The 27,500-nt window shown below is 46.0% G+C and overlaps 4 protein-coding genes across 5 annotated transcripts in view; 1 reads left to right on the top strand and 3 right to left on the bottom strand.

Moving 5' to 3' along the window:
- The window catches only part of LOC133639625 (son of sevenless homolog 1-like), a 51,728-nt gene extending 49,649 nt beyond the window's left edge, over positions 1–2,079 (bottom strand). Inside the window, 7 exon segments of the mRNA XM_062033095.1 lie at positions 325–468; positions 528–737; positions 797–961; positions 1,024–1,155; positions 1,216–1,341; positions 1,460–1,655; positions 1,723–2,079. Coding sequence (XP_061889079.1) covers positions 325–468; positions 528–737; positions 797–961; positions 1,024–1,155; positions 1,216–1,341; positions 1,460–1,546 — 864 coding nt within the window. The 5' untranslated portion in view covers positions 1,547–1,655; positions 1,723–2,079.
- A 7,515-nt stretch (positions 2,080–9,594) lies between these two features.
- On the bottom strand, positions 9,595–17,358 carry tmem178a (transmembrane protein 178a). Its single transcript, XM_062033092.1, has 4 exons — positions 16,757–17,358; positions 16,451–16,564; positions 16,217–16,354; positions 9,595–10,296 (listed from the first exon to the last, which is right to left on the bottom strand). Exons 1-4 carry the CDS (start codon positions 17,232–17,234, stop codon positions 10,055–10,057), a joined length of 972 nt encoding a protein of 323 aa, XP_061889076.1. The 5' UTR covers positions 17,235–17,358; the 3' UTR covers positions 9,595–10,054.
- Positions 17,359–18,872: 1,514 nt separating this feature from the next.
- Positions 18,873–20,821, top strand: soul4 (heme-binding protein soul4). Of its 2 annotated transcripts, none has more exons than XM_062033093.1 (6): positions 18,873–19,166; positions 19,679–19,861; positions 19,916–19,998; positions 20,072–20,213; positions 20,276–20,459; positions 20,524–20,821. In XM_062033093.1, exons 2-6 carry the CDS (start codon positions 19,702–19,704, stop codon positions 20,696–20,698), a joined length of 744 nt encoding a protein of 247 aa, XP_061889077.1. In that variant the 5' UTR covers positions 18,873–19,166; positions 19,679–19,701; the 3' UTR covers positions 20,699–20,821. The 2 variants fall into 2 exon arrangements, with proteins under 2 accessions (XP_061889077.1, XP_061889078.1); XM_062033094.1 differs by lacking the exon at positions 18,873–19,166 and adding an exon at positions 19,168–19,295.
- The window catches only part of eif4a3 (eukaryotic translation initiation factor 4A3), a 13,073-nt gene continuing 6,339 nt past the window's right edge, over positions 20,767–27,500 (bottom strand). Inside the window, exons 6-12 of the mRNA XM_062033091.1 lie at positions 25,229–25,309; positions 25,023–25,164; positions 24,819–24,957; positions 24,647–24,762; positions 21,149–21,256; positions 20,963–21,090; positions 20,767–20,898 (exon numbers count right to left, since the gene is read on the bottom strand). Of these exons, the coding sequence (XP_061889075.1) occupies positions 20,882–20,898; positions 20,963–21,090; positions 21,149–21,256; positions 24,647–24,762; positions 24,819–24,957; positions 25,023–25,164; positions 25,229–25,309 (731 nt within the window). The 3' untranslated portion in view covers positions 20,767–20,881. The remainder of the gene's footprint in view (positions 20,899–20,962; positions 21,091–21,148; positions 21,257–24,646; positions 24,763–24,818; positions 24,958–25,022; positions 25,165–25,228; positions 25,310–27,500) is intronic.

Genomic DNA, 27,500 nt, shown 5'->3' with positions numbered 1-27,500 from the left:
AGGATGGAGGTTAGGTCTTTAGAGCAGAGGATGAATAACAACTTTTTTGAATGCTAGGGAAACAGTGCCGGAGGAAAGTGATAAGTTTATAATATTTAGCACTGATGGACCTAATAATACAAAAAGCTCCTTGATAAGTTTCCCAGGAAGTGAAGAAATTAAGTTACAAATGACTGAAGTCGTTAATAGATTAAAGAATAAATGAATGAAAGAATGAATTCATGTGTAGATGGTACCATAGATGAATGAAGGAAAGAATGGAAAATGAATGAATGAAATGAACATGAAAGCATAGATGAATGAATGAATGAATGAAGGAGCTACCTCAGCCAGGTCTTCAAAACAGCTGCCCACCAGTGGGTGAGGACTTCCATCGTCCGTCATCTCCACCGTGTCCTCCAGGAGGCCCAGCATCTTCACCGTCACCTCCTGCACGTCCAGCACGCGGCTGAAGATGCTGTCCACGTCCTGACACACAGACCGCGTCAGCACGGGCGGCGGCGGCGGCGTGCGGCCCACGTACTCACGTGCTGCGAGAAGAGCATGGCGTTGGCGTGGAAGCGCTCCCTGAAGACCTTGATGAGAAGGTCCAGCTGCCTCAGGAAGTGGCGCCCGTCGGCCATGAAGCTCCGCACCAGCTCGTAGTAGCTCTGCTCCTCCACGGCCGACGGCTCCTCGTCCGTCAGCGGGAAGCCGCTGATGTCCTCCTCGTCCTGGTGGAACATGTCCATCAGCACCTGGACACAGACGCGGCAGGTTAGTGCGGGGCAGGCGTAGGCGGGTTGGGCGTGCGCACCTTGTCGGCGCACATGGCCACGGTGATGTCCTGCTGGGAGATCTCGTAGTGTCGGATGTTCCTCACGTAGTTCCCCGCCAGCTTGAGGATGTCGGCGGAGATGTACTCCAGCACGGCCACCATGTAGACCGACACCTGGTGGTCGATCTTGTAGCCCAGCACCTCCTGCAAGTCACAGCCGGCCAATGAGGCGGCGGCCAATGAGGCGGCGGCGGCTGAAGACGCACCTTGAGCAGCGGGTGGATCTTGTCCACGGGCAGAGCCAGCGGGTTCCTCCTCTTCCTCTTCTCGATGGCGGCCTGAGCGTCAGCGATGGCCCACTTGTCGATGGGGTGAGGGAAGCTTTTCTGGACCCGCTCCTGATTGGCCAACATGGGTCAGGTGACTGGTGTGTGTGTGTGTGTGTGTGTGTGTGTCACCTCCACGTCCTGCACGCTGCGAGGTTGCGCCTGACACAACATGCTGAGCAGCAGCAGGATGAGCTGCTCGATGTACTGCAGCGCCTCCTGCTGGGACACCAGGTTGGGATGCACCTGCTTCAGTACCTGCCACACACACACGTCAAAGTCATGACTCATCCCTGAGCACTTCCCCTGTGACGTCACCGAACACACCCCGCCGGTGACGTCACACGGTTCACCTGCGCGCGCGTGCACGTGCTACCTTGTCCAGGGAGGGTACGAGCAGGCCTCGCCACTTGGGCGCGTTGTCCTCGCTGAAGAAGTCGTACTGCAGCGGGGCCGCCTGCATGGCTGCTGCCGGCCGCGGCTTTCACGGCGGCGGCGGCGGAGGAGAGGGTCCGGCCTCGGGCTCAGCCGCCGTCCGCGCCAGCATCCTCCGCGCCAGATGTGTTAGCTCGCTGTTAGCACACAAGCTAACCGTTAGCCTAATGCAGGCTAGCAGGGTGGTGTTAGCTCCATGCTAACCTGTTAGCTTCTCAGGGTGGTGTTAGCTCCATGCTAACCTGTTAGCTCGTCAGGGTGGTGTTAGCTCCATGCTAACCTGTTAGCTCGTCAGGGTGGTGTCGGCGGCCGCTCCATCGGCGGCGGCTCGGTGACGTGACGTGACTCGGCCAACACCTGGAGCCCCGCTACCTGGCGTGGGAGTGTCCGGCTCCTGCGGTTCTGTCTCCCGGGACGCTCGGTGACAGCAGCCGACGACCGACGTCAATGCTCGCTCACTCACTCACTCGCACGCACGCCCGCTCGCAGCTTCACGGTTGTCGGTTGTTGTGACTCCGGTGTGTGAGCGAGGCAACGGCGGAACAGCTGCGCATGCGCGATGACGTCTTGACGCGCATGAGTGGTACTGCCGGTGAGCTGCCCCCCCCCGCGGCCAACGGAGGTATTACAGGCCGTATGTCATCAACATGAAGAAATGACGACACCTTCTCATCGAAGATCACTTTATTGATTACTGATCCAAGTCACGTGATCTATTGGCCTGAGAACAAGTCATGGTCGATCATCTTCACACTTTCCACGTTTACAGCAATGTACAGTCATGGCGGACAATAAGTTAAAGAGGCAGAAATACAATCTTTGTTTTGGAAAACTTCTTTTAACTGCTTTTATTTACATCAGATCCTTCAGTACTACACCACTATACTGGTATTACTGCACGCTTACTAGTAAGTATTACTAACACTGCTGCACGCTTACTAGTACTACTAATACTGCTGCACTGTTTATAGTACTACTGCACGCTTACTAGTAAGTACTACTAACACTGCTGCACGCTTACTAGTACTACTAACACTGCTGCACGCTTACTAGTACTACTAATACTGCTGCACTGTTAATAGTACTACTGCCCGCTTACTAGTACTACTAATACTGCTGCACTGTTTATAGTACTACTGCATGCTTACTAGTAAGTACTACTAACACTGCTGCACGCTTCCTGGTACTACCAACACTGCTGCACTCTTACTAGTACTACTGCTGCACACTTACTAGTAAGTACTACTAACACTGCTGCACGCTTACTGGTACTATACTAACACTGCTGCACTCTTACTAGTACTACTAACACTGCTGCACACTTACTAGTAAGTACTACTAATACTGCTGCACACTTACTAGTAAGTACTACTAACACTGCTGCACACTTACTAGTAAGTACTACTAACACTGCTGCATGCTTACTGGTACTACTAACACTACTACACGCTTACTAGTACTACTAACACTGCTGCACGCTTACTAGTACTACTAATACTGCTGCACTGTTAATAGTACTACTGCACGCTTACTAGTACTACTAATACTGCTGCACTGTTAATAGTACTACTGCACGCTTACTAGTACTACTGCATGCTTACTAGTACTACTAACACTGCTGCACGCTTACTAGTACTACTAATACTGCTGCACTGTTAATAGTACTACTGCACGCTTACTAGTACTACTGCACGCTTACTAGTACTACTAACACTGCTGCACGCTTACTAGTACTACTAATACTGCTGCACTGTTAATAGTACTACTGCACGCTTACTAGTACTACTGCACGCTTACTAGTACTACCAACACTGCTGCACGCTTACTAGTACTACTAATACTGCTGCACTGTTAATAGTACTACCACACACTTACTAGTACTACTGCACGCTTACTAGTACTACTAACACTGCTGCACTGTTAATAGTACTGCTGCACGCTTACCAGTACTACAGCACGCTTACTGGTACTACTAACACTGATGCAAGCTTACTAGTACTACTAATACTGCTGCACTGTTAATAGTACTACTGCACGCTTAGTAGTACTACTACACTGCTGCACGCTTACTAGTATTATTAACACTGCTGCACTGTTAATAGTACTACTGCACGCTTACTAGTACTACTAACACTGCTGCACGCCTACTAGTACTACTAACACTACTGCACGCTTACTCGTACTACTAACACTGCTGCAATGTAACTAGTGCTACTAACACTACTGCACTGTTGCTAGTACTACTACACGCTTACTAGTACTACTAACACGCTTACTAGTACTACTAACACTGCTGCACTGTTACTAGTACTACTAACACGGCTGCACTGTTAGTAGTACTAGTAACAGTGCAGTAGAGTTAGTAGTACTAGTAACACTACTGCATGCTTACTAGTACTACTAACACTGCTGTACTGTTACTAGTACTACTGCATGCTTACTAGTGCTACTAACACTGCTGCATTGCGACTAGTACTAGCCACACTATTAACTCTGCACTAGTGTTACTAGTAACAGTAACAATGTTTCTGTTACTAGTAACACTAGTGCATAGTTAGTAGTGCTAGTACTAGTCACAGTGCAGCAATGTTACTTGTAACAATAAGACAGCATGAGTACTACTAGTAACACAACTGTACTACTAGTAACACAACGGTAATACTAGTAACACAGCAGCAGCAGAAGTAATACAGTAGTACTACTAGTAACACAACGGTACTACTAGTAACACAGCAGCAGTAGAAGTAACACAGTAGTACTACTAGTAACACAACTGTAATACTAGTTACACAGCAGCAGTAGTAGTAGTAACACAGTAGTACTACTAGTAACACAACTGTAATACTAGTTACACAGCAGCAGTAGTAGTAACACAGTAGTACTACTAGTAACACAACTGTACTACTAGTAACACAACGGTAATACTAGTAACACAGCAGCAGTAGAAGTAATACAGTAGTACTACTAGTAACACAACGGTACTACTAGTAACACAGCAGCAGTAGAAGTAACACAGTAGTACTACTAGTAACACAACTGTAATACTAGTAACACAGCAGCAGTAGAAGTAATACAGTAGTACTACTAGTAATACAAGGGTAGTATTAGTACTATTTATAATACTAATAAGTTTAGGGCGACAGGGCATAGTGGGTAGAGCGGCTGTGCCAGAAACTTGAGGGTTGCAGGTTCGCTCCCCGCCTCCTGCCATCCAAATCACTGCCGAAGTGTCTTTGGGCAGGACACTTCACTGGTGAATGAATGATGGGGCTGACTGCCACTGGTACACTTCTGTCAGTCTACCACAGGCCAGCTGTGGCTACAAATGTAGCTTACCACCACCATCACTACCACCACCAGCACCATCACTACCACCACCAGCACCATCACTACCACCACCAGCACCATCACTACCATCACTACCACCACCATCACTACCACCAGCACCTTCACTGCCACCACCAGCACCATCACTACCAGCACCATCACTACCACCACCAGCAACATCACTACCACCACCAGCACCATCACTACCACCACCAGCACCATCACTACCACCACCATCACTACCACCAGGACCTTCACTACCACCACCAGCACCATCACTACCAGCACCATCACAACCACCACCATCACTACCACCAGCACCATCACTACCACCACCAGCACCATCACTACCACCAGCACCACCACTACCACCAGCACCACCACTACCACCAGCACCATCACTACCACCAGCACCATCACTACCACCACCATCCCCATCACTACCACCACCAGCACCACCACTACCACCAGCACCATCACTACCACCAGCACCACCACTACCACCAGCACCATCACTACCACCAGCACCATCACTACCACCACCACCAGCAGCAGGTGTGAATGTGAATGGTGGCTTCTCACTTCTCTGTGCAGCGCTTTGAGTGTCGAGAAAAGTGCTATATAAATCTGATCCATTGTTATTTTTACTAGTAGTATAACAGTGGTAGTATTACAGCAGTAGTACTAGTAGTTTTACAGCAGTAGTAGTAGTATCACAGCAGTACTACTAGTAGCATTACAGCATTAGTATTACAGCAGTAGTACTAGTAGTTCTACAGCAGTAGTATTATAGCAGTACTAATAGTTTTACAGCAGTAGTACTAGTAGCATTAAAACATTAGTATTACAGCAGTAGTACTAGTAGTAGTATTACAATAGTAATAATAATAGTAGTACAGCAGTAGTGTTTGTAGTACTAGTAGTATTACCTCAGTAGTACTAGTGGTATTACATCAGTAGTTTAGTAGTATTACAGCAGTAGTACTAGTAGCATTAAAATAGTAGTTCTAGTAGTATTACAGCAGTAGTACTAGTAGCATTACATCAGTAGTACTAGTAGTATTAAAATAGTAGTTCTAGTAGTATTACAGCAGTAGTACTAGTAGCATTACATCAGTAGTATTACACCAGTGGTGTTACAATAGTAGTACTAGTAGTATTAAAATAGTAGTACTAGTAGCATTACAGCAGTAGTACTAGTACTATTACAGCGGTATTACTAGTGGTATAACAGCGGCAGTACTAGTAGTATTACAGCGGTAGTACTAGTAGTATTACAGAGGTAGTACTAGCAGTATCACAGCGGTAGTAGAGTAGTATTACAGGGGTAGTACTAGTAGTATCACAGTGGTAGTACAGGGGTAGTACTAGTAGTATCACAGCGGTAGTACAGTAGTATTACAGGGGTAGTACTAGTAGTATTACAGGGGTAGTCCTAGTAGTATCACAGCGGTAGTACAGTAGTATTACAGGGGTAGTCCTAGTAGTATCACAGCGGTAGTACAGTAGTATTACAGCGGTAGTATTAGTAGTATTACAGCGGCAGTACTAGTAGTATTACAGGGCTAGTACTAGTAGTATCACAGCGGTAGTACAGTAGTATAACAGCGGTAGTACTAGTAGTATTACAGCGGCAGTACTAGTAGTATTACAGGGCTAGTACTAGTAGTATCACAGCGGTAGTACAGTAGTATCACAGGGGTAGTACTAGTAGTATCACAGCGGTAGTACAGTAGTATTACAGGGGTAGTACTAGTAGTATTACAGCGGTAGTACAGTAGTATTGCAGGGGTAGTACTAGTAGTATTACAGCGGTAGTACTAGTAGTATTACAGCGGCAGTACTAGTAGTATTACAGGGCTAGTACTAGTAGTATCACAGCGGTAGTACAGTAGTATTACAGGGGTAGTACTAGTAGTATCACAGCGGTAGTACAGTAGTATTACAGCGGTAGTACTAGTAGTATTACAGCGGCAGTACTAGTAGTATTACAGGGCTAGTACTAGTAGTATCACAGCGGTAGTACAGTAGTATTACAGGGGTAGTACTAGTAGTATCCCAGTGGTAGTACAGTAGCATTACAGGGATAATACTAGTAGTATCACAGCGGTAGTACAGTAGTATTACAGGGGTAGCACTAGTAGTATTACAGGGGTAGTCCTAGTAGTATCACAGCGGTAGTACAGTAGTATTACAGCGGTAGTACTAGTAGTATTACAGCGGTAGTACTAGTAGTATTACAGGGGTAGTACAGTAGTATTACAGGGGTAGTACTAGTAGTATCCCAGCGGTAGTACAGTAGTATTACAGGGATAATACTAGTAGTATCACAGCGGTAGTACAGTAGTATTACAGGGGTAGTACTAGTAGTATTACAGGGGTAGTCCTAGTAGTATCACAGCGGTAGTACAGTAGTATTACAGGGGTAGTACTAGTAGTATTACAGGGGTAGTCCTAGTAGTATCACAGCGGTAGTACAGTAGTATTACAGGGGTAGTACTAGTAGTATTACAGGGGTAGTCCTAGTAGTATCACAGCGGTAGTACAGTAGTATTACAGGGGTAGTACAGGTAGTATTACAGGGGTAGTACTAGCAGTATCACAGCGGTAGTACAGTAGTATTACAGCGGTAGTACTAGTAGTATTACAGCGGTAGTACTAGTAGTATTACAGGGGTAGTACTAGTGGTATTACAGCGGCAGTACTAGTAGTATTACAGGGGTAGTACCAGTGGTATCGCAGCGGTAGTACAGTAGTATTACAAGGATAATACTAGTAGTATCACAGCGGTAGTACAGTAGTATTACAGGGGTAGTACTAGTAGTATCACAGCGGTAGTACAGTAGTATTACAGGGGTAGTACTAGTAGTATTACAGGGGTAGTCCTAGTAGCATCACAGCGGTAGTACAGTAGTATTACAGGGGTAGTACTAGTAGTATCACAGGGGTAGTCCTAGTAGTATCACAGCGGTAGTACAGTAGTATTACAGGGGTAGTACTAGTAGTATCACAGCGGCAGTACAGTAGTATTACAGGGGTAGTACTAGTAGTATTACAGGGGTAGTCCTAGTAGCATCACAGCGGTAGTACAGTAGTATTACAGGGGTAGTCCTAGTAGTATCACAGGGGTAGTCCTAGTAGTATCACAGCGGTAGTACAGTAGTATTACAGGGGTAGTACTAGTAGTATTACAGAGGTAGTACTAGTAGTATTACAGGGGTAGTCCTAGTAGTATCCCAGCGGTAGTACTAGTAGTATTACAGGGGTAGTACTAGTAGTATCACAGCAGTAGTACAGTAGTATTACAGGGGTAGTACTAGTAGTATTACAGGGGTAGTCCTAGTAGTATCACAGCGGTAGTACTAGTAGTATTACAGGGATAATACTAGTAGTATCACAGCGGTAGTACAGTAGTATTACAGGGGTAGTACTAGTAGTATTACAAGGGTAGTCCTAGTAGTATCACAGCGGTAGTACAGTAGTATTGCAGGGGTAGTACTAGTAGTATTACAGGTGTAGTCCTAGTAGTATCACAGCAGTAGTACAGTAGTATTACAGGGGTAGTACTAGTAGTATCCCAGCGGTAGTACAGTAGTATTACAGGGGTAGTCCTAGTAGTATTACAGTGGTAGTCCTAGTAGTATCACAGCGGTAGTACAGTAGTATCACAGCGGTAGTACAGTAGTATTACAGGGGTAGTACTAGTAGTATCACAGCGGTAGTACAGTAGTATTACAGGGGTAGTACTAGTAGTATTACAGTGGTAGTCCTAGTAGTATCACAGCGGTAGTACAGTAGTATTACAGGGGTAGTCCTAGTAGTATCACAGCGGTAGTACAGTAGTATTACAGGGGTAGTACTAGTAGTATTACAGGGGTAGTACAGTAGTATTACAGGGGTAGTCCTAGTAGTATCACAGCGGTAGTACAGTAGTATTACAGGGGTAGTACTAGTAGTATTACAGGGGTAGTCCTAGTGGTATCACAGCGGTAGTACAGTAGTATCACAGCGGTAGTACAGTAGTATTACAGCGGTAGTACTAGTAGTATTACAGCAGCAGTACAGTAGTATTACAGGGGTAGTACAGTAGTATTACAGGGGTAGTACTAGTAGTATTACAGGGGTAGTACAGTAGTATCACAGCGGTAGTACTAGTAGTATCACAGGGGTAGTACTAGTAGTATCGCAGGGGTAGTACTAGTAGTATTACAGGGGTAGTACTAGTAGTATTACAGGGGTAGTACAGTAGTATCACAGCGGTAGTACTAGTAGTATTACAGGGGTAGTACAGTAGTATCACAGGGGTAGTACTAGTAGTATCACAGGGGTAGTACAGTAGTATCACAGGGGTAGTACTAGTAGTATTACAGGGGTAGTACTAGTAGTATTACAGGGGTAGTACTAGTAGTATTACAGGGGTAGTACAGTAGTATCACAGGGGTAGTACTAGTAGTATCACAGGGGTAGTACTAGTAGTATTACAGGGGTAGTACAGTAGTATCACAGCGGTAGTACTAGTAGTATTACAGGGGTAGTACAGTAGTATCACAGGGGTAGTACTAGTAGTATCACAGGGGTAGTACTAGTAGTATCGCAGGGGTAGTACTAGTAGTATTACAGGGGTAGTACTAGTAGTATTACAGGGGTAGTACTAGTAGTATCACAGGGGTAGTACTAGTAGTATTACAGGGGTAGTACTAGTAGTATTACAGGGGTAGTACTAGTAGTATTACAGGGGTAGTACTAGTAGTATCACAGGGGTAGTACTAGTAGTATTACAGGGGTAGTACTAGTAGTATTACAGGGGTAGTACTAGTAGTATTACAGGGGTAGTACTAGTAGTATTACAGGGGTAGTACTAGTAGTATCACAGGGGTAGTACTAGTAGTATCACAGGGGTAGTACTAGTAGTATTACTGCAGTAGTACCAAGTGTAGGGTCAGTTGACTGCAAGGTGAATATAAGAATGATGTTGTCCCTTTAAGGGGCGTGCCGGTGATTAAAGGTGCTGCGTTGTCATGGTAACTGCAGTATGTGCACACTAGTAGAAGTTCAGGTGTGCGATGACGTCATCAACACTATTTACACACACACACTTACAGGCAGGCCATCTTCCGGTCATGTGATCTGCTGGTTGCGTAATGGTCAGTAGCGGGACGTCACCATGGTAACCGTGCAAACAAGAGAAGCCTCAGCGGGGGGGGCGGAGTCAGACGGAGGAGGCGCGGGCCGCTTTGGAGCGCAGACGTCCCGAGCGGCTGCAGGAGGGGAAGATGGCGGCGAGGCAGCCGGACGCCACGCTGAGAGCCAGACTGGCCCAGGCACAGTGCACAGACCAGCCGTAACCATGGTCTACGTCCTGGGGGATGCCGTAGATGAAGGGGGGGTTCCTGGAGAGGTCGTAGGTCACGCTGGCCGCGTAGGTGCACAGAGAGATGGTGCAGAAGACCCCTGCACACACACACACACACACACACGTTATTGTAATTGTGGTGGCCACCAGCAGAGGACACACACACACACACACACACACACACACACACACACGTTATTGTAATTGTGGTGGCCACCAGCAGAGGACACACACACACACACACACACACACACACACACACACACACACACACACACACACGTTATTGTAATTGTAGTGGCCACCAGCAGAGGACACACACACACACACACACACACACACACACACACACACACACACACACGTTATTGTAATTGTAGTGGCCACCAGCAGAGGACACACACACACACACACACACACACACACACACACACACACACACACACACGTTATTGTAATTGTAGTGGCCACCAGCAGAGGACACACACACACACACACACACACACACACACACACACACACACACACACACGTTATTGTAATTGTAGTGGCCACCAGCAGAGGACACACACACACACACACACACACGCACACACACACACACGTTATTGTAATTGTAGTGGCCACCAGCAGAGGACACACACACACACACACGCACACACACACACGCGCACACACACACACACACACACACGTTATTGTAATTGTGGTGGCCACCAGCAGAGGACACACACACACACACACACACACACACACACACACACACACACACACACACACACACACACACACGTTATTGTAATTGTGGTGGCCACCAGCAGAGGACACACACACACACACACACACGTTATTGTAATTGTCGTGGCCACCAGCAGAGGACACACACACACACACACACACACACACACACACACACACACACGTTATTGTAATTGTGGTGGCCACCAGCAGAGGACACACACACACACACACGTTATTGTAATTGTGGTGGCCACCAGCAGAGGACACACACACACACACACACACGTTATTGTAATTGTAGTGGCCACCAGCAGAGGACACACACACACACACACGCACACACACACACACACGCACACACACACACACGTTATTGTAATTGTGGTGGCCACCAGCAGAGGACACACACACACACGTTATTGTAATGGCCACCAGCAGAGGACACACACACACACACACACACACACAAACACACACACACACACATGTTGTTGCACTTGTGTTGGCCACCAGCAGAGGACACACACACACACACACACACATGTTGTTGCACTTGTGTTGGCCACCAGCAGAGGACACACACACACACACACACACACACATGTTGTTGCACTTGTGTTGGCCACCAGCAGAGGACACACACACACACACGTTGTTGCACTTGTGTTGGCCACCAGCAGAGGACACACACACACACACACACATGTTGTTGCACTTGTGGTTGGCCACCAGCAGAGGACACACACACACACACGTTGTTGCACTTGTGTTGGCCACCAGCAGAGGACACACACACACACACACACACATGTTGTTGCACTTGTGGTTGACCACCAGCAGAGGACACACACACACATGTTGTTGCACTTGTGGTTGGCCACCAGCAGAGGACACACACACACATGTTGTTGCACTTGTGTTGGCCACCAGCAGAGGACACACACACACATGTTGTTGCACTTGTGTTGGCCACCAGCAGAGGACACACACACACATGTTGTTGCACTTGTGTTGGCCACCAGCAGAGGACACACACACACACATGTTGTTGCACTTGTGTTGGCCACCAGCAGAGGACACACACACACATGTTGTTGCACTTGTGTTGGCCACCAGCAGAGGACACACACACACACATGTTGTTGCACTTGTGTTGGCCACCAGCAGAGGACACACACACACACATGTTGTTGCACTTGTGTTGGCCACCAGCAGAGGACACACACACACACACATGTTGTTGCACTTGTGTTGGCCACCAGCAGAGGACACACACACACACACACACATGTTGTTGCACTTGTGGTGGCCACCAGCAGAGGACACACACACATGTTGTTGCACTTGTGTTGGCCACCAGCAGAGGACAGACACACACACACACACACACACATGTTGTTGCACTTGTGGTGGCCACCAGCAGAGGACACACACACACACACACATGTTGTTGCACTTGTGGTGGCCACCAGCAGAGGACACACACACACACACACATGTTGTTGCACTTGTGGTGGCCACCAGCAGAGGACAGACACACACACACATGTTGTTGCACTTGTGGTGGCCACCAGCAGAGGACAGACACACACACACATGTTGTTGCACTTGTGTTGGCCACCAGCAGAGGACACACACACACACACACACACACACATGTTGTTGCACTTGTGTTGGCCACCAGCAGAGGACAGACACACACACACATGTTGTTGCACTTGTGTTGGCCACCAGCAGAGGACACACACACACACACACACACACACACACACACACACACATGTTGTTGCACTTGTGGTGGCCACCAGCAGAGGACAGACACACACACACATGTTGTTGCACTTGTGGTGGCCACCAGCAGAGGACACACACACACTAGGGGTGTAACGGTACATGTATTTGTATTGAACGGTTTCGGTACGGGGGTTTCGGTTGGGTTCAGTTCGGAGGTGTACCAAACGAGTTTCCTTTTTCTGTGTTGATTGAGCTGTGTTGAAGCAGCAAAAAAGGACATTCTGTTAAATGAAGAGTTTCTGTCTCTGATAGTTGATATAATAATGTAACTGCATCATTAAAGGCCTACTGAAATGACTTTTTTTTTTATTTAAACGGGGATAGCAGATCCATTCTATGTGTCATACTTGATCATTTCGCGATATTGCCATATTTTTGCTGAAAGGATTTAGTAGAGAACATCGACGATAAAGTTCGCAACTTTTGGTCGCTGATAAAAAAAAAAGCCTTGCCTGTACCGGAAGTAGCGTGACGTCACAGGTTGAAGAGCTCCTCACATTTCCCCATTGTTTACACCAGCAGCGAGAGCGATTCGGACCGAGAAAGTGACGATTACCCCATTAATTTGAGCCAGGATGAAATATTTGTGGATGAGGAACGTGAGAGTGAAGGACTAGAGTGCAGTGCAGGACGCATCTTTTTTCGCTCTGACCGTAACTTAGGTACAAGCTGGCTCATTGGATTCCACACTTTCTCCTTTTTCTATTGTGGATCACGGATTTGTATTTTAAACCACCTCGTATACTATATCCTCTTGAAAATGAGAGTCGAGAACGCGAAATGGACATTCACAGTGACTTTTATCTCCACGACAATACATCGGCGAAGCACTTTAGCTACGGAGCTAACGTGATAGCATCGGGCTTAACTGCAGATAGAAACAAAAGAAATAAACCCCTGACTGGAAGGATAGACAGAAAATCAACAATACTATTAAACCGTGGACATGTAAATACACGGTTAATGCTTTCCAGCCTGGCGAAGCTCAACAATGCTGTTGCTAACGACGCCATTGAAGCTAACTTAGCAACGGGACCTCACAGAGCTATGCTAAAAACATTAGCTATCCACCTACGCCAGCCAGCCCTCATCTGCTCATCAACACCCGTGCTCACCTGCGTTCCAGCGATCGACGGAGCGACGAAGGACTTCACCCGATCATCGATGCGGTCGGCGGCTAGCGTCGGATAGCGCATCTGCTATCCTCAAAGTCCTCGTGGTTGTGTTGCTGCAGCCAGCCGCTAATACACCGATCCCCCCTACAGCTTTCTTCTTTGCGGTCTTCATTGTTCATTAAATAAACTGCAAAAGATTCACCAACACAGATGTCCAGAATACTGTGGAATTTTGAGATGAAAACCAAGCTTTTTGTATGGAATACAACGGTGTCCCAATACTTCCGTTCAAACGATTGACGTCACGCGCATACGTCATCATACATAGACGTTTTCAACCGGAAGTTTAGCGGGAAATTTAGAATTGCACTTTATAAGTTAACCCGGCCGTATTGGCATGTGTTGCAATGTTCAGATTTCATCATTGATATATAAACTATCAGACTGCGTGGTCGCTAGTAGTGGCTTTCAGTAGGCCTTTAAAGCCTACATGAACTCCATGGTGTTCAGGGATGAATAGTCTCTCCTATTGCTATTGTACTATTTTTTCAGCTATAGTTACATTCATCATTAAGTAATGGAGCAGCCTAGTTTTGAATGGCAGGGTCCCTGCTATCACATGTTGATAAAAATATAACATTTACATAATAAAAATCAAATGCTGTAATAAATTAAGCATGATGAGTTGACTTGAAACTGTTTATTGTTGCACTTTTTATATGTAGAAGAAAAGTTTTGTCATTTTATTTAATCCGAGCAACAATTTGAGGCAGTTTAATGTTGATTAACATGGGCAGAATTGTTATAGTGTTCCCAATGTTAAAAGGATAAAGCCTCTAAACCGAGGTACGTACCAAACCCAAATTTTTGTGTACCGTTACACCCCTAACACACCATACTTGCCAACCCTCCCGTTTTTAGCGGGAGAATCCCGGTATTCAGCGCCTCTCCCGACAACCTCCCGGCAGAGATTTTCTCCCGACAAACTCCCGGTATTCAGCCGGAGCTGGAGGCCACGCCCCCTCCAGCTCGATGCGGACCTGAGACTGAGTGGGGACAGCCTGTTCTCACGTCCGCTTTCCCACAATATAAACAGCTTGCCTGCCCAATGACGTCATAACATCTCGGGCTTTTAGAGAGTAGAGTGCACAACTGCGCACACAACAAGGAGACGAAGCAGAAGAACAAGGAAATTACGGACATGGCGACGCCGTCGACGAGCAAGACGAAAAAATACACTTGCAAGTTCCAAAACGAACGGAAACAAGAATTTCAGTTCATCCAGGACAGTTGGAAGGGGAAGGTGTATGTTGCCTGTACATTTTGTAGAACAGACTTCTCCATTGAACACGGTGGCCGAAATGATGTACTCATCATGAACGGAGAACTTAAACAGGACAATACTGCCATCTAATGGATAGCCACCGGAACACTGAAATTCAAGTATTTCTTTTATGTAAATAAAATAAATAAATATATATATATATATATATATATATATATATATATATATTACACACTACCATTCAAAAGTTTGGGGTCACCCAAACAATTTTGTGGAATAGCCTTCATTTCTAAGAACAAGAATAGACTGTCGAGTTTCAGATGAAGGTTCTCTCTTTCTGGCCATTTTGAGCGTTTAATTGACCCCACAAATGTGATGCTCCAGAAACTCAATCTGCTCAAAGGAAGGTTAAGTTTTGTAGCTTCTGTAACGAGCTAAACTGCCTTCCGATGTGTGAACATGATTGCACAAGGGTTTTCTAATCATCAATTAGCCTTCTGAGCCAATGAGCAAACACATTGTACCATTAGAACACTGGAGTGATAGTTGCTGGAAATGGGCCTCTATACACCTATGTAGATATTGCACCAAAAACCAGACATTTGCAGCTAGAATAGTCATTTAGCACATTAGCAATGTATAGAGTGTATTTCTTTAAAGTTAAGACTAGTTTAAAGTTATCTTCATTGAAAATAAGGACATTTCAATGTGACCCCAAACTTTTGAACGGTAGTGTATATAGCTAGAATTCACTGAAAGTCAAGTATTTCATACACACATATATATATATATATATATATATATATATATATATATATATATATATATATATATATATATATATATATATATATATATATATATATGAAATACTCGAGTTGGTGAATTCTAGCTGTAAATAACCACGCCCCCCCAACCCCCCCACCTCCCGATATTGGAGGTCTCAAGGTTGGCAAGTATGACACACACACACACACACATGTTGTTGTACTTGTGTTGGCCACCAGCAGAGGGCACACACACACACACACACACACACACACACACACACACACACACACACACACACACACACACACTTACCTGCCATGAGGAAGAGCAGGCCAGACACGTGCTGTGTCAGACTGCCCTCCCAGAAGAAGCCCACCGACGTCACGATGCCGCCGCACAGGAGCACCGCCGCCGCCATGCCCAGGAAGCCCGCCGTCATGCGCCGCAGGTCTGGTGAGAAACACGCGCACCCTGTTACCATGGCGACCAGCCCCCAGCACTGTGTGTGTGTGTGTGCGTGTGCGTGTGTGTGTGTGGGAGACTCACGCAGCAGGTGCCACTCGTCCTGCTGGATGGTCCTGGTCAGGTTGAGCGGGATGTTCCTCAATCTGATTGGCTGAGAGAAATGGTACTTGACCGCCGTGCAGCGCTCCGCGATACCTGCACACACACACACACACACACACACGCACACGCACGCACACACACACGCACACGCACGCACACGCACACACACACACACACACACACACACACACACACACACACACACACACACACACACACACACACACACACACACACACACAGTGTGAGCACAGCAGCACGCACCAGCCCGACCGGAAGCGGTACCTCTGTCGATGAGCTTGTCGATGTCGGCGTCCACGCCGCGGAAGTAGCACTTCCTCCACAGGCCGGAGTGCGTGGAGAAGAGCGGGCGGCCGCACTCCGTCTCCAGGATGCCCATGCCCAGGATGGCGCGCCAGTTCTCCAGAAGCTCCTCCTCCCGGCTGCCCACGTGCACGGGCTTCATCAGCGCCACGTCGCGCGTGCTGGTGTCCACCAGGGGCAGGTGGAAGATGGGCATCTCGCGGTTCTTCTGCCCGTTGGAGTCGGAGCCGTGCCGGTCGCAGTTGTCCTTGTGGCGGCGGGTGTCGGTCTCGTACCAGTGGTCGGTGCCGATGGCGGTGACGAGCAGCAGCAGCGAGAGCGCGCTCAGCGCCAGGCTGACGGCGGACACGGTGACCGTGGCCGGTCCGGCTCTCACGGCGGGCGCGACGGAGCCGCTCGCCGAGCCGCAGGTCGCGTCGTCGGTGCCTTTAGCGGCCATCTTGTGCTGCCATCGTCGCGCCTTCTGGAGAGGAGCTCCGCCTGGCGCCGACTAGCGGCCGAAAGGCGTCAAGCGGCCGTCTTGCGCCAGAGAAGCCCGAGGACGCCGCCTTCAAAAGAAAAGCCGGAAGCCGCGCGCGCGGGGGTTTCGCGTGCGCGCGCGCGTGCCAAATGGCGAAGGGAGGGAGAGCGTGAGGCGCGCCTCGGTCACGTGGTGCTGACACGTAAACCGTCGGAACCCGTGATCCATCCGACCCGGTCGACTTTGTAGCTTTTGCTTTGAAAGTGGCCGGAAGTAGATGTTGGGTGTCACTGCGGCTGACTTGCAGACTGTTAGCGACTGTTAAATGATTGATTGATTGAGACTTGTATTAGTAGATTGCACAGTACAGTACATATTCCCTACAATTGACCACTAAATGGTAACACCCCAATAAGTTTTCAACTTATTTAAGTCGGGGTCCACTTAATCAATTCATGGTAAATTTGTTTGTTTGTTTGTTTGTTTGTTTTCCAGCGCCCGAAACACGTGACAGGAAGAAGAAAATAGATGACTCTTTGTACAAATATGAAAACATTGTGACGTCATGAAGGTGATCAATAATTCACGTCATCCACACAGCGCCCCCTGCTGATCACGCCAGCAGCTGCGTGTGCGTGTGCGTGTGCGCGTCAAGGTTGGTCGACTTTCACTGCTTGGTCTCAACTTCATTATTTGAATGCCGACGCACGCGCACACGCACGCGCCGTCCGATCAATACGGGGAGCTGTTTCCCACGATCTTCAGTGTGCGCGCGCCAGCAGGTCATCGATCGCGCTGCTGAAGCTCGATCAGCACGAATCGACTTGCGGCCGTGCGCGCGCGCGCGTGCGTGCGAGTGCGCTAATAAACAAATCGTTGCGTCAAAGTGCTGCATGGAAGGTCAAAGGTCAGCACAAGATCAGTCCTGCCAGCTTGTCCCCTTAAGGATCACACGCGCGCGCGCGCACACCACGCTTTGTCTGTGTGGAAGTCTCAGTAGACAGGAAGTTGCCGCGTGCACTGTGGGCGTGTGTGCGCGTGCGTGTGTTAACAAAGTGCTTTAATCAGTTGGTCACGTGACACGATCATGAACTATTTGTGTGTGCGCGCGCGTGTGGGTGTGTTAGCGCGTGTGTGTTGCCCACGCAGCCTTCATCTTGCTTGTTAGCAAGCCGCTTGCCCACACGAACACGCGCACACGCCCCCCTGCTGGCAAGCGAGAGCAGCGGTCATTATTCCTGTGCGTGTGCGTGCGCGTGTCCGAGTCAAATTGCTGTTTCCAAGGTGACAGGCGTTTCCTGCGCGCCCAGGTGTACCTAATGAAGTGGCCATGGGGTGTTGGTGGGAAAAGGGGGCGGAGTCACGCGACCTCCACTCGGCCTGAATAATTGATGCCTCGGCACTGCGGTCTTATGGGGGCTGCAGCAGCTGATGAAAATTTAATCACACACTTTGCTTCCTTTGCTCAGTGTGTGTGTGTGTGTGTGTGTGTGTGTGTGCGTGCGTGTGTGTGTGTGTGTGTGTGTGTGTGTGTGTGTGTGTGTGTGTGTGTGACCTTTCACCTCCTAGTCTGCTGACTCGGCACAGCGCATGTTCTATAATGGAACACGTTCAACAAACAATTATGGAGTATTGCTGCCACCTGTCGGCCGTCCCTTCAACAAACATGACGTCATGAAGATGAGTTCGAGACTAACGTCGTGGACAATGTTCCAGCGTTTGGACAACGTCGACTCTTTCCAAGGCCTGTCCTTGTGAAAACACCCACGGAGCACATCCGGCGTGAGCTCTTATTTTGAAATGCGCAGGCTACCGGAAGCGGCCCAGAACGAAACAAGTGGTTCGACGTCGTGTGACTGACAGCTGCTGTTCGCAGACTAAACACGCACGCACACGCGCGAACGCGAGCAGGTAAACCACGCGCCACTCTTACGCGTCCGTACTGCTAACTGACCCGAGCTAAGCTAACTGCGCTAGCACTGCTAATTGGACCCGAGCTAAGCTAACTGCGCTAGCACTGCTAATTGGACCCGAGCTAAGGTAACTGCGCTAGCACTGCTAATTGGACCCGAGCTAAGGTAACTTAGCACTGCTAATTGGACCCAAGCTAAGCTAACTGCGCTAGCACTGCTAATTGGACCCGAGCTAAGCTAACTGCGCTAGCACTGCTAATTGGACCCAAGCTAAGCTAACTGCGCTAGCACTGCTAATTGGACCCGAGCTAAGCTAACTGCGCTAGCACTGCTAATTGGACCGCAGCTAAGCGCAGAGACTGAGCTTCATGCTTAGCAGAGCTAATGTTTACATCGACCGTCTTAGCCGGGAAGTGACGTCATCCAAGTGACGTCACGGACCACAGAAAGATGGAGTGGGTCTGGTCAGCATGCCGACAATCAAAGAGTCAAACTTGTCCGTCTGGACAGGTCAAAGGTCAAAAGCCTAGGGCATGGCTTTGATCTCCTTGGAAGACCTGGAGGGATTGGACGAGGAGCAGCAGGACGATGACATCACTGACAACCCAGAGCCAATGGGTGAAGAGGACTCGGACAGACTGCTCAGTCACTGGAGGGCGGTGGCCAGCACGCACCAGGTGTCCGTTCCTACAGGTGAGGAGGGAGGGGGAGGGGGGTTGTCATCCGTGACTGACATGTGTCTTGTAGAAATGACAGGACCCATACAGGAAATGACACGCAACAGCCAGCAGAGGGAGCCCGCCCCCTTCATGGCCATTTCCTGCCAGGAGGTCACATGATCAATGGATGATTGATCATGGCTGGATCTGGAGAAACAGTGTGTGTGTGTGCGTGTGCGTGTAGATGGGCGAGGTGATGTACGAGGAGAGGGCGTACCCCGCAGGAAAGTGGGCGTGTGTGACGCAGGGGGAGGAGCTGTATGAGCAGAGCATCTCCATGAGCTTCATGAAACTCATGCGCTTCATCTGCAAGGAGAACTCAGCAGGTCAGGCCCCGCCCACTCTCACACACACACACACACAGTGTGAGCAGCGTGTGCTGTGACAGGCCGCCATCTCGGAATGACGGTGCCGGTGGTCAGCACGGTCCACGTGATGGACGACGGCAAGACTTTGGACAAGAGTGTCCTGACCGGGTTCTACCTGCCTGCCGCCTTCCAGAACGAGCCTCCTCGACCTTCTGACCCGGACGTGGGCGTGGTGCACCGGGAGGCCTTCAGAGTGGTGTCCAGGTGAGCCTGATTGACCACCTGCTGTGCTGTCCGCTGCATGTTGTGTCATCTGGCTGCTCCTCAGAGCCTTCTTCGGGACCACCACGGAGGAGACAGTGATGCATCAGATCAGACTTCTGAGGGAGCTGCTGGGCACGTCAGAAGAACAGAGGTCCGACTACTACATGGTGGCCGTGTACGAGAACCCGGGCGTGACCGGACGCCGCAACGAGATCTGGTTCATCAGACGAAACCTGTAGGCGTGTTGCGTTCAGGAGCGTCTGTTAACTTGAAGTTTCCCCAGTCCTGTTCATGTTTGTTGACACACTTCCTTCTTTGTTGTTTTTTATTGCCACGTTTGAAATAAAAACATTCCAACACAACTTTATGTACAAAACAAAAATCACAAGCAGGAAGTAAAAAGAGGCGGGGCTTGTGTCCAATCAGATGAGGTCAGCGACTGTGGATGAAAAAGGACAAACTTGAGCCCTGACCTGCTGCGGCATGTTGCCATGACAACCTACCGTTCATGGGCATCTCGTCGATTTGGGTGGAGTAGTACTGCTCGATGTCCCGCAGGATCCTGATGTCGTCGTTCTTCACAAAGTTGATGGCCACACCCTTTCTGCCGTAACGCCCAGATCGACCGATCCTGGAGGGGGTCAAAGGTCACAAGGGTCGCTAGTTTGGGGCAGGGGGGCGTGTCTTACCTGTGGATGTACAGCTCTCGGTTGTTGGGCAGGTCGTAGTTGATGATGAGGGACACCTGAGGAACGTCCAGACCACGAGCCCACACGTCCGTGGAGATGAGCACTCGACTGAGGAAACATCTCACAATCACAATCAGGAATACTTCAATAATCCCCGAGGGGGAATTAACATTTTCAGCACAATCCCATTCAAGAGAAGACAAACATTGCAGGGAGACAGAACAGGATCGCTGACTAGTCTGCCTCATGTGACAGCATGAATTTATATCCAACATCACCACCTGTGACAGCATGAATTTATATCACCATCAACACGTGTGACCGCATGAATTTATATCTAACATCACCACCTGTGACGGCATGAATTTATATCACCATCAACACGTGTGACCGCATGAATTTATATCCAACATCACGTGTGACAGCATGAATTTATATCACCATCAACACGTGTGACCACATGAATGTATATCCAACATCATCACGTGTGACAGCATGAATTTATATCACCATCAACACGTGTGACGGCAAGAATTAATATCGCAATCAACACGTGTGACAGCATGAATTTATATCCAACTTCATGTGTGACAGGATTAATTTATATCACCATCAACACATGTGACAGCATGAATTTATATCACCATCATCACGTGTGACAGTGACGGCAAGAATTTATATCACCATCAACACGTGTGACCGCATTAATTTATATCCTACATCATCACGTGTGACAGGATGAATTTATACCACCATCAACACATGTGACAGCATGAATTTATATCACCATCATCATGTGTGACAGCATGAATTTATATCACCATCATCATGTGTGACAGGATGAATTTATATCACCATCAACGTGTGTGACAGGATGAATTTATATCACCATCAACACATGTGACAGCATGAATTTATATCACCATCATCATGTGTGACAGCATGAATTTATATCACCATCAACGCATGTGACAGGATGAATTTATATCACCATCAACACATGTGACAGCATGTATTTATATCACCATCAACACATGTGACAGCATGAATTTATATCACCATCATGTGTGACAGGATGAATTTACATCATCACGTGTGACTGGATTAATTTATATCAAAATCAACATGTGTGACAGCATGAATTTATATCAACACGTGACAGGATGAATTTCATGTGATCATAAAGAACACAAAGAAGTGTGGACAAACACACACGGACTAACAATACACCTGAGTATGTATGTGTGTGTATATATATATATATATATATATATATATATATATATATATATATATATATATATATATATATATATATATATATATATATATATATATATATATATATATATATATATATTAGGGCTGCAACTAACGATTGATTTGATAATCGATTAATCTGTCGATTATTACTTCGATTAATAATCGGATAAAAGAGACAAACTACATTTCTATCCTTTCCAGTATTTTATTGAAAAAAACCAGCATACTGGCACCATGTTGTGGACATTGGGGGTGCAGCATACAGCAACAATAACACAGAAATGTAAGTCATCAGAACTGAATCAGATATTGTACACGTTTCTGTTGTGGATAATAAAGGATTCATTTCAGGCTGCCTCTGAATAATAGCATGAAATATTCCAGCACCTTCATAACGTTTAGTTATACTAAAGCGTCACTCAAATCTAAATAGATTTACATAGCTTTATCGGCCCGGCTACATTGATCCATTATGAAACCAACCTGAGATATTTCTGTCCGTTACGTTTATTTCCAAATTGGTAACCGTGCGTTTTCTCTCTCAACACGGAGTCAAATGTGCCGGAGACACATTATCAGCCCCGCGTTGCAACAAAGGCATAACTTTAAAGTTACTCACAAAAAAGCTGAACTCATGAATGCCTGTTGCCACTATGGACTTAAAAAGTTACGTACTGTGAGTTCCTCCCTTCATCCATGGCTCCAACATGTTTCTTCTTCAGGTGCTCCTGAAGCAATGTTGTACTTCCGTGCCATTTTGCAGGAAACGCTCTTCTTTGAAGTCTTTAAAGTGAAGTGTTCCCACACTTTTGACGACTTAGGTCGTACACTTTTCTCCATTGAAGCAATAACCTCAAGATGTTTCTCCGCTAAACTATCGGTAGTGTTTTCCTGCGCCATTTTTCGAATTTTTTCCAGCAAAGGAGACGCCGTGGTCACGTGAGCTGCACATGACACATCATTGGCTAGCTTACGCCACCTCATGAGACGTAGCCTCACCGCCGCCCTGGCGCTGTTTTGTACTGTTTTTGTACTTATTTTGATTATTGTTTCTCAGCTGTTTGTAAATGTTGCAGTTTATAAATAAAGGTTTAAAGAACAAAAAAAAAAAAAAAAGCCTCCGCGCATGCGCATAACATAGTTCCAACGAATCGATGACTAAATTAATCGCCAACTATTTTGGTAATCGATTTTAATCGATTAGTTGTTGCAGCCCTAATTTGGTTGGGGGCGTGGTTATTTACAGCTAGAATTCACCAACTCGAGTGTTTCATATATATATATATATATATATATATATATATATATATATATATATATATATATATATATATATATATATATATATATATATGTATGAAATACTTGACTTTCAGTGAATTCTAGCTATATATATATATATATATATATATATATATATATATATATATATATATATATATATATATATATATATTAGGGCTGCAACAACTAATCGATTAAAATCAATTATTAACATAGTTGCCGATTAATTTAGTCATCGATTCGTTGGATCTATGCTATGCGCAGAGGTTTTTTTTAAATAATTTTTTTTTTTTTTTTTTTTAAATAAACCTTTATTTATAAACTGCAGCATTTACAAACAGCTGAGAAACAATCAAAATAAGTATGGTGCCAGTATGCTGTTTTTTTTCAATAAAATACTGGACAGGATAGAAATGTAGTTTGTCTCTTTTATCCGATTATCAATCGAAGTAATAATCGACAGATTAATCGATTATCAAATTAATCGTTAGTTGCAGCCCTTATATATATATATATACATATATATATACACACACACACACACACCGGTATGTATATGTATATATATATATATATATATATATATATATATATATATATATATATATATATATATATATATATATATATATATATATATATATATATATATATATATATATATATATATATATATATATATATATATATATGTGTGTGTGTGTGTGTGTGTGTGTGTGTGTGTGTGTGTGTGTGTGTGTGTGTGTGTGTGTGTGTGTATGTATGTATATAAATGTGTACATGGTGCATGACATGAAGAGTAACCCTGGTATGTAAGCAGGGTTCTTCTACTTCCTGGCAGGTGATGTTTGAGATGTTTAAAAACAGCAGGAAACAACTGAATGGTAATTCCCCCTCATTGGTGGTGGTGTGTCACATGTCCAAAAGGTGCATCATGGGAGGTCACCTTACCTGGCTCCTGATCGGAACTCCTTCATGATGGACTCACGCTCCTTCTGCGGCATGTCGCCGTGCATGGACGACACCGTGAAGTTGGCCTCCCTCATTTTCTCCGTCAGCCAGTCCACCTGCAAGCACCTTGGTGAGCGCCTACACACCTGGCAGTGTGTGTGTGTGTGTGTACCTTTCTCTTGGTGTTACAGAAGATGACGGCCTGCGTGATGGTCAGCGTGTCGTACAGGTCACACAGCGTGTCAAACTTCCACTCCTCTCTCTCCACGGCCACAAAGAACTGTTTGATTCCCTCCAACGTCAGCTCGTCACTGCGGGCACACAAGTCACACGGTCACACGACAAGCTCCGCCCCCCGCCTGCCAGCGCCACCCACCGTTTGACCAGGATGCGGATGGGGTCGGTCATGAACTTGTTGGTCATCTCCAGGATTTCGTGCGGGAGCGTGGCGCTGATCAGCACCACCTGAGTGGCGGGAGGCAGGTAGCGGTACACGTCATAGATCTGCTCCTTGAAACCTGCAGGCGGGGTGAAAGGTCAAAGGTGGGACTTTCAGAGGAGGTCACATGGCAACAGGCGGACCTTTGTTGAGCATCTCGTCGGCCTCGTCCAGCACCAACATCTTGATGGCTCTCGTGCGGAGGCTCCTGCGGCGAATCATGTCTGAAAGAAGAGGAAGCGTCAAGCCTGCTTCCCATTGGCTCCTGGCTTGGAGGCGGGACATAAGCCCTAACTAATGATGTCACCGCATGAACGTTTCTTACCACACTTATTATCGTGCTTACACTGTAATCTTTGAACCAAGTCTTATTTTGAAAAACAAAACAATAAAGTCATTTCCTTTGTAGGAGAAACATGATTGTAGATACAAACACTGTTTCAAAGTAACTCAAGTGTTATAGCGCCTATTTTCAGCTGCTGGGAATATTGTAAACAAGAAAAGAACCAGAGCATGTAGACATGCTAACCTTTCTTCATTACAACTGTTAGTCACTCACTGGAATGAGTAGAATTGGTTATTGTGTACTGTGTTGGACTGGATGTTTATTTTGCACATTTTAAAAGCAATACTTAATGTTTACAGTGCTCCAGAATATTTAGATTGGCACTTTTTTGTATTGGATGTTTATCTTTATTTTTGCACATTTTAGCAAATAAGCAATACTTTCACTTTTGTTGAAATGTTTACACTGTTGTTACAGAATATTTCGTTTTGCACTTTTTTGTATTGGATGTTTATCTTTATTTTTGCACATTTTAAAGCAAAATAAGCAATACTTTTACTTTTGAAATGCTTATACTATTGCAGAATATCAAGATTTGCACTGGATGTTGACTTTTATATTTGCACATTAAAAAGCAAATAAGCTACTTTTAATTTTGTTAAATGTTAAAAGTTTTAAATGTTTACATTGTTACAGAATATTTAGTCATGTTGTTGTCAATGTTGACTGAGTGGCCATACTTCTTTTTTTTTGTAAATAAAAGCCATGCCTTTTGAAAAAACTGGCCTACATTTATTTTTTCATCTTCATTTTGAATAAAAAAATAATCGGCAAAAGGAAAAATAATGTATAGATTAATCGAAAAAAAAAAATCTATAGATTAACCGATTAATCGAAAGAAAAAAAAAATCTATAGATTAATCGATAGAAAAGTAATCGTTAGCTGCAGCCTTAAAGTACCAATGATTGTCACACACACTAGGTGTGGTGAAATTTGACCCATCCCCATGTTCACCCCCTGGGAGGTGAGGGGAGCAGTGAGCAGCAGTGGTGGCCGCGCTCGGGAGTCATTTGGTGATTCAACCCCTGATTCCAACCCTTGATGCTGAGTGCCAAGCAGGGAGTCAACGGGTCGCATTTTTATAGTCTTTGGCATGACTCGGCTGGGGTTTGAACTCACGACCTTCCAGTCTCAGGGCGGACACTCTAACCACAAGGCCACTGAGCAGGTTTAACCTTTATTTAACCGAAAACTGTATCAGTGTTCGAATAACATCAATACTAGCTCAAATGTTTTGTCATCCCATCCAACTGAATGCAGGCTGTGAAGATTGTGTGTTAGATGTGAGAGGTGTCACTCCTGTTCATTTTTGTTGGCCAAACTGTTGTACTAAACCATTAGGAGGCCTTGTTAAAGAAGAAAAAAGCTTGTTTATTTGACTTCATCTTCATTAGCCAAACTGCTTAGTTTTATATTAATATCAAAAAGTAAACACCATGCTTTTTTTACATGACGTGTCTTTCATGTCACAAAGGTGTTACTTCAAAAACCATTCATGTGACATAGCACGTTGTCAATGTGATATTGTGTATACCGTATTTTTCTAAGTATAAGTCGCTCCGGCCGAAAATGCATAATAAAGAAGGAAAAAAACATATACACGTCGCACTGGAGTATAAGTCGCATTTTTGGGGGAAATGTATTTGATCAAATCCAACACCAAGAATAGACAATTGGAAGGCAATTTAAAATAAATAAAGAATAGTGAACAACAGACAGAATAAGTGTACGTTATATGAGGCATAAATAACCAACTGAGAACGTGCCTGGTATGTTAACCTAACATATTATGGTAAGAGTCATTCAAATAACTATAACATATAGAACATGCTATACGTTTACCAAACAATCTGTCACTCCTAATCGCTAAATCCCATGAAATCTTCCTCCTCGTTGTCGCTCCTGGTATGCACCGCTAGCGTCCTTTCTTTCTGCTGCTCGATCGACGTTTTCTGCTGCATATTTCACTACGTCCAGCTTGTAATCTGCAGTATATGATTTCCTTTTCGGTGCCATTTTTGTTCAGCCCTTCTCAGTTTTTATAAGTTACCGCCAATGTTGATGTGAT

Source organism: Entelurus aequoreus, linkage group LG22, assembly GCF_033978785.1.
Source record: "Entelurus aequoreus isolate RoL-2023_Sb linkage group LG22, RoL_Eaeq_v1.1, whole genome shotgun sequence".
Lineage (NCBI taxonomy): Eukaryota > Metazoa > Chordata > Actinopteri > Syngnathiformes > Syngnathidae > Entelurus > Entelurus aequoreus.
This window is presented reverse-complemented; position numbering and strand designations above follow the sequence as displayed.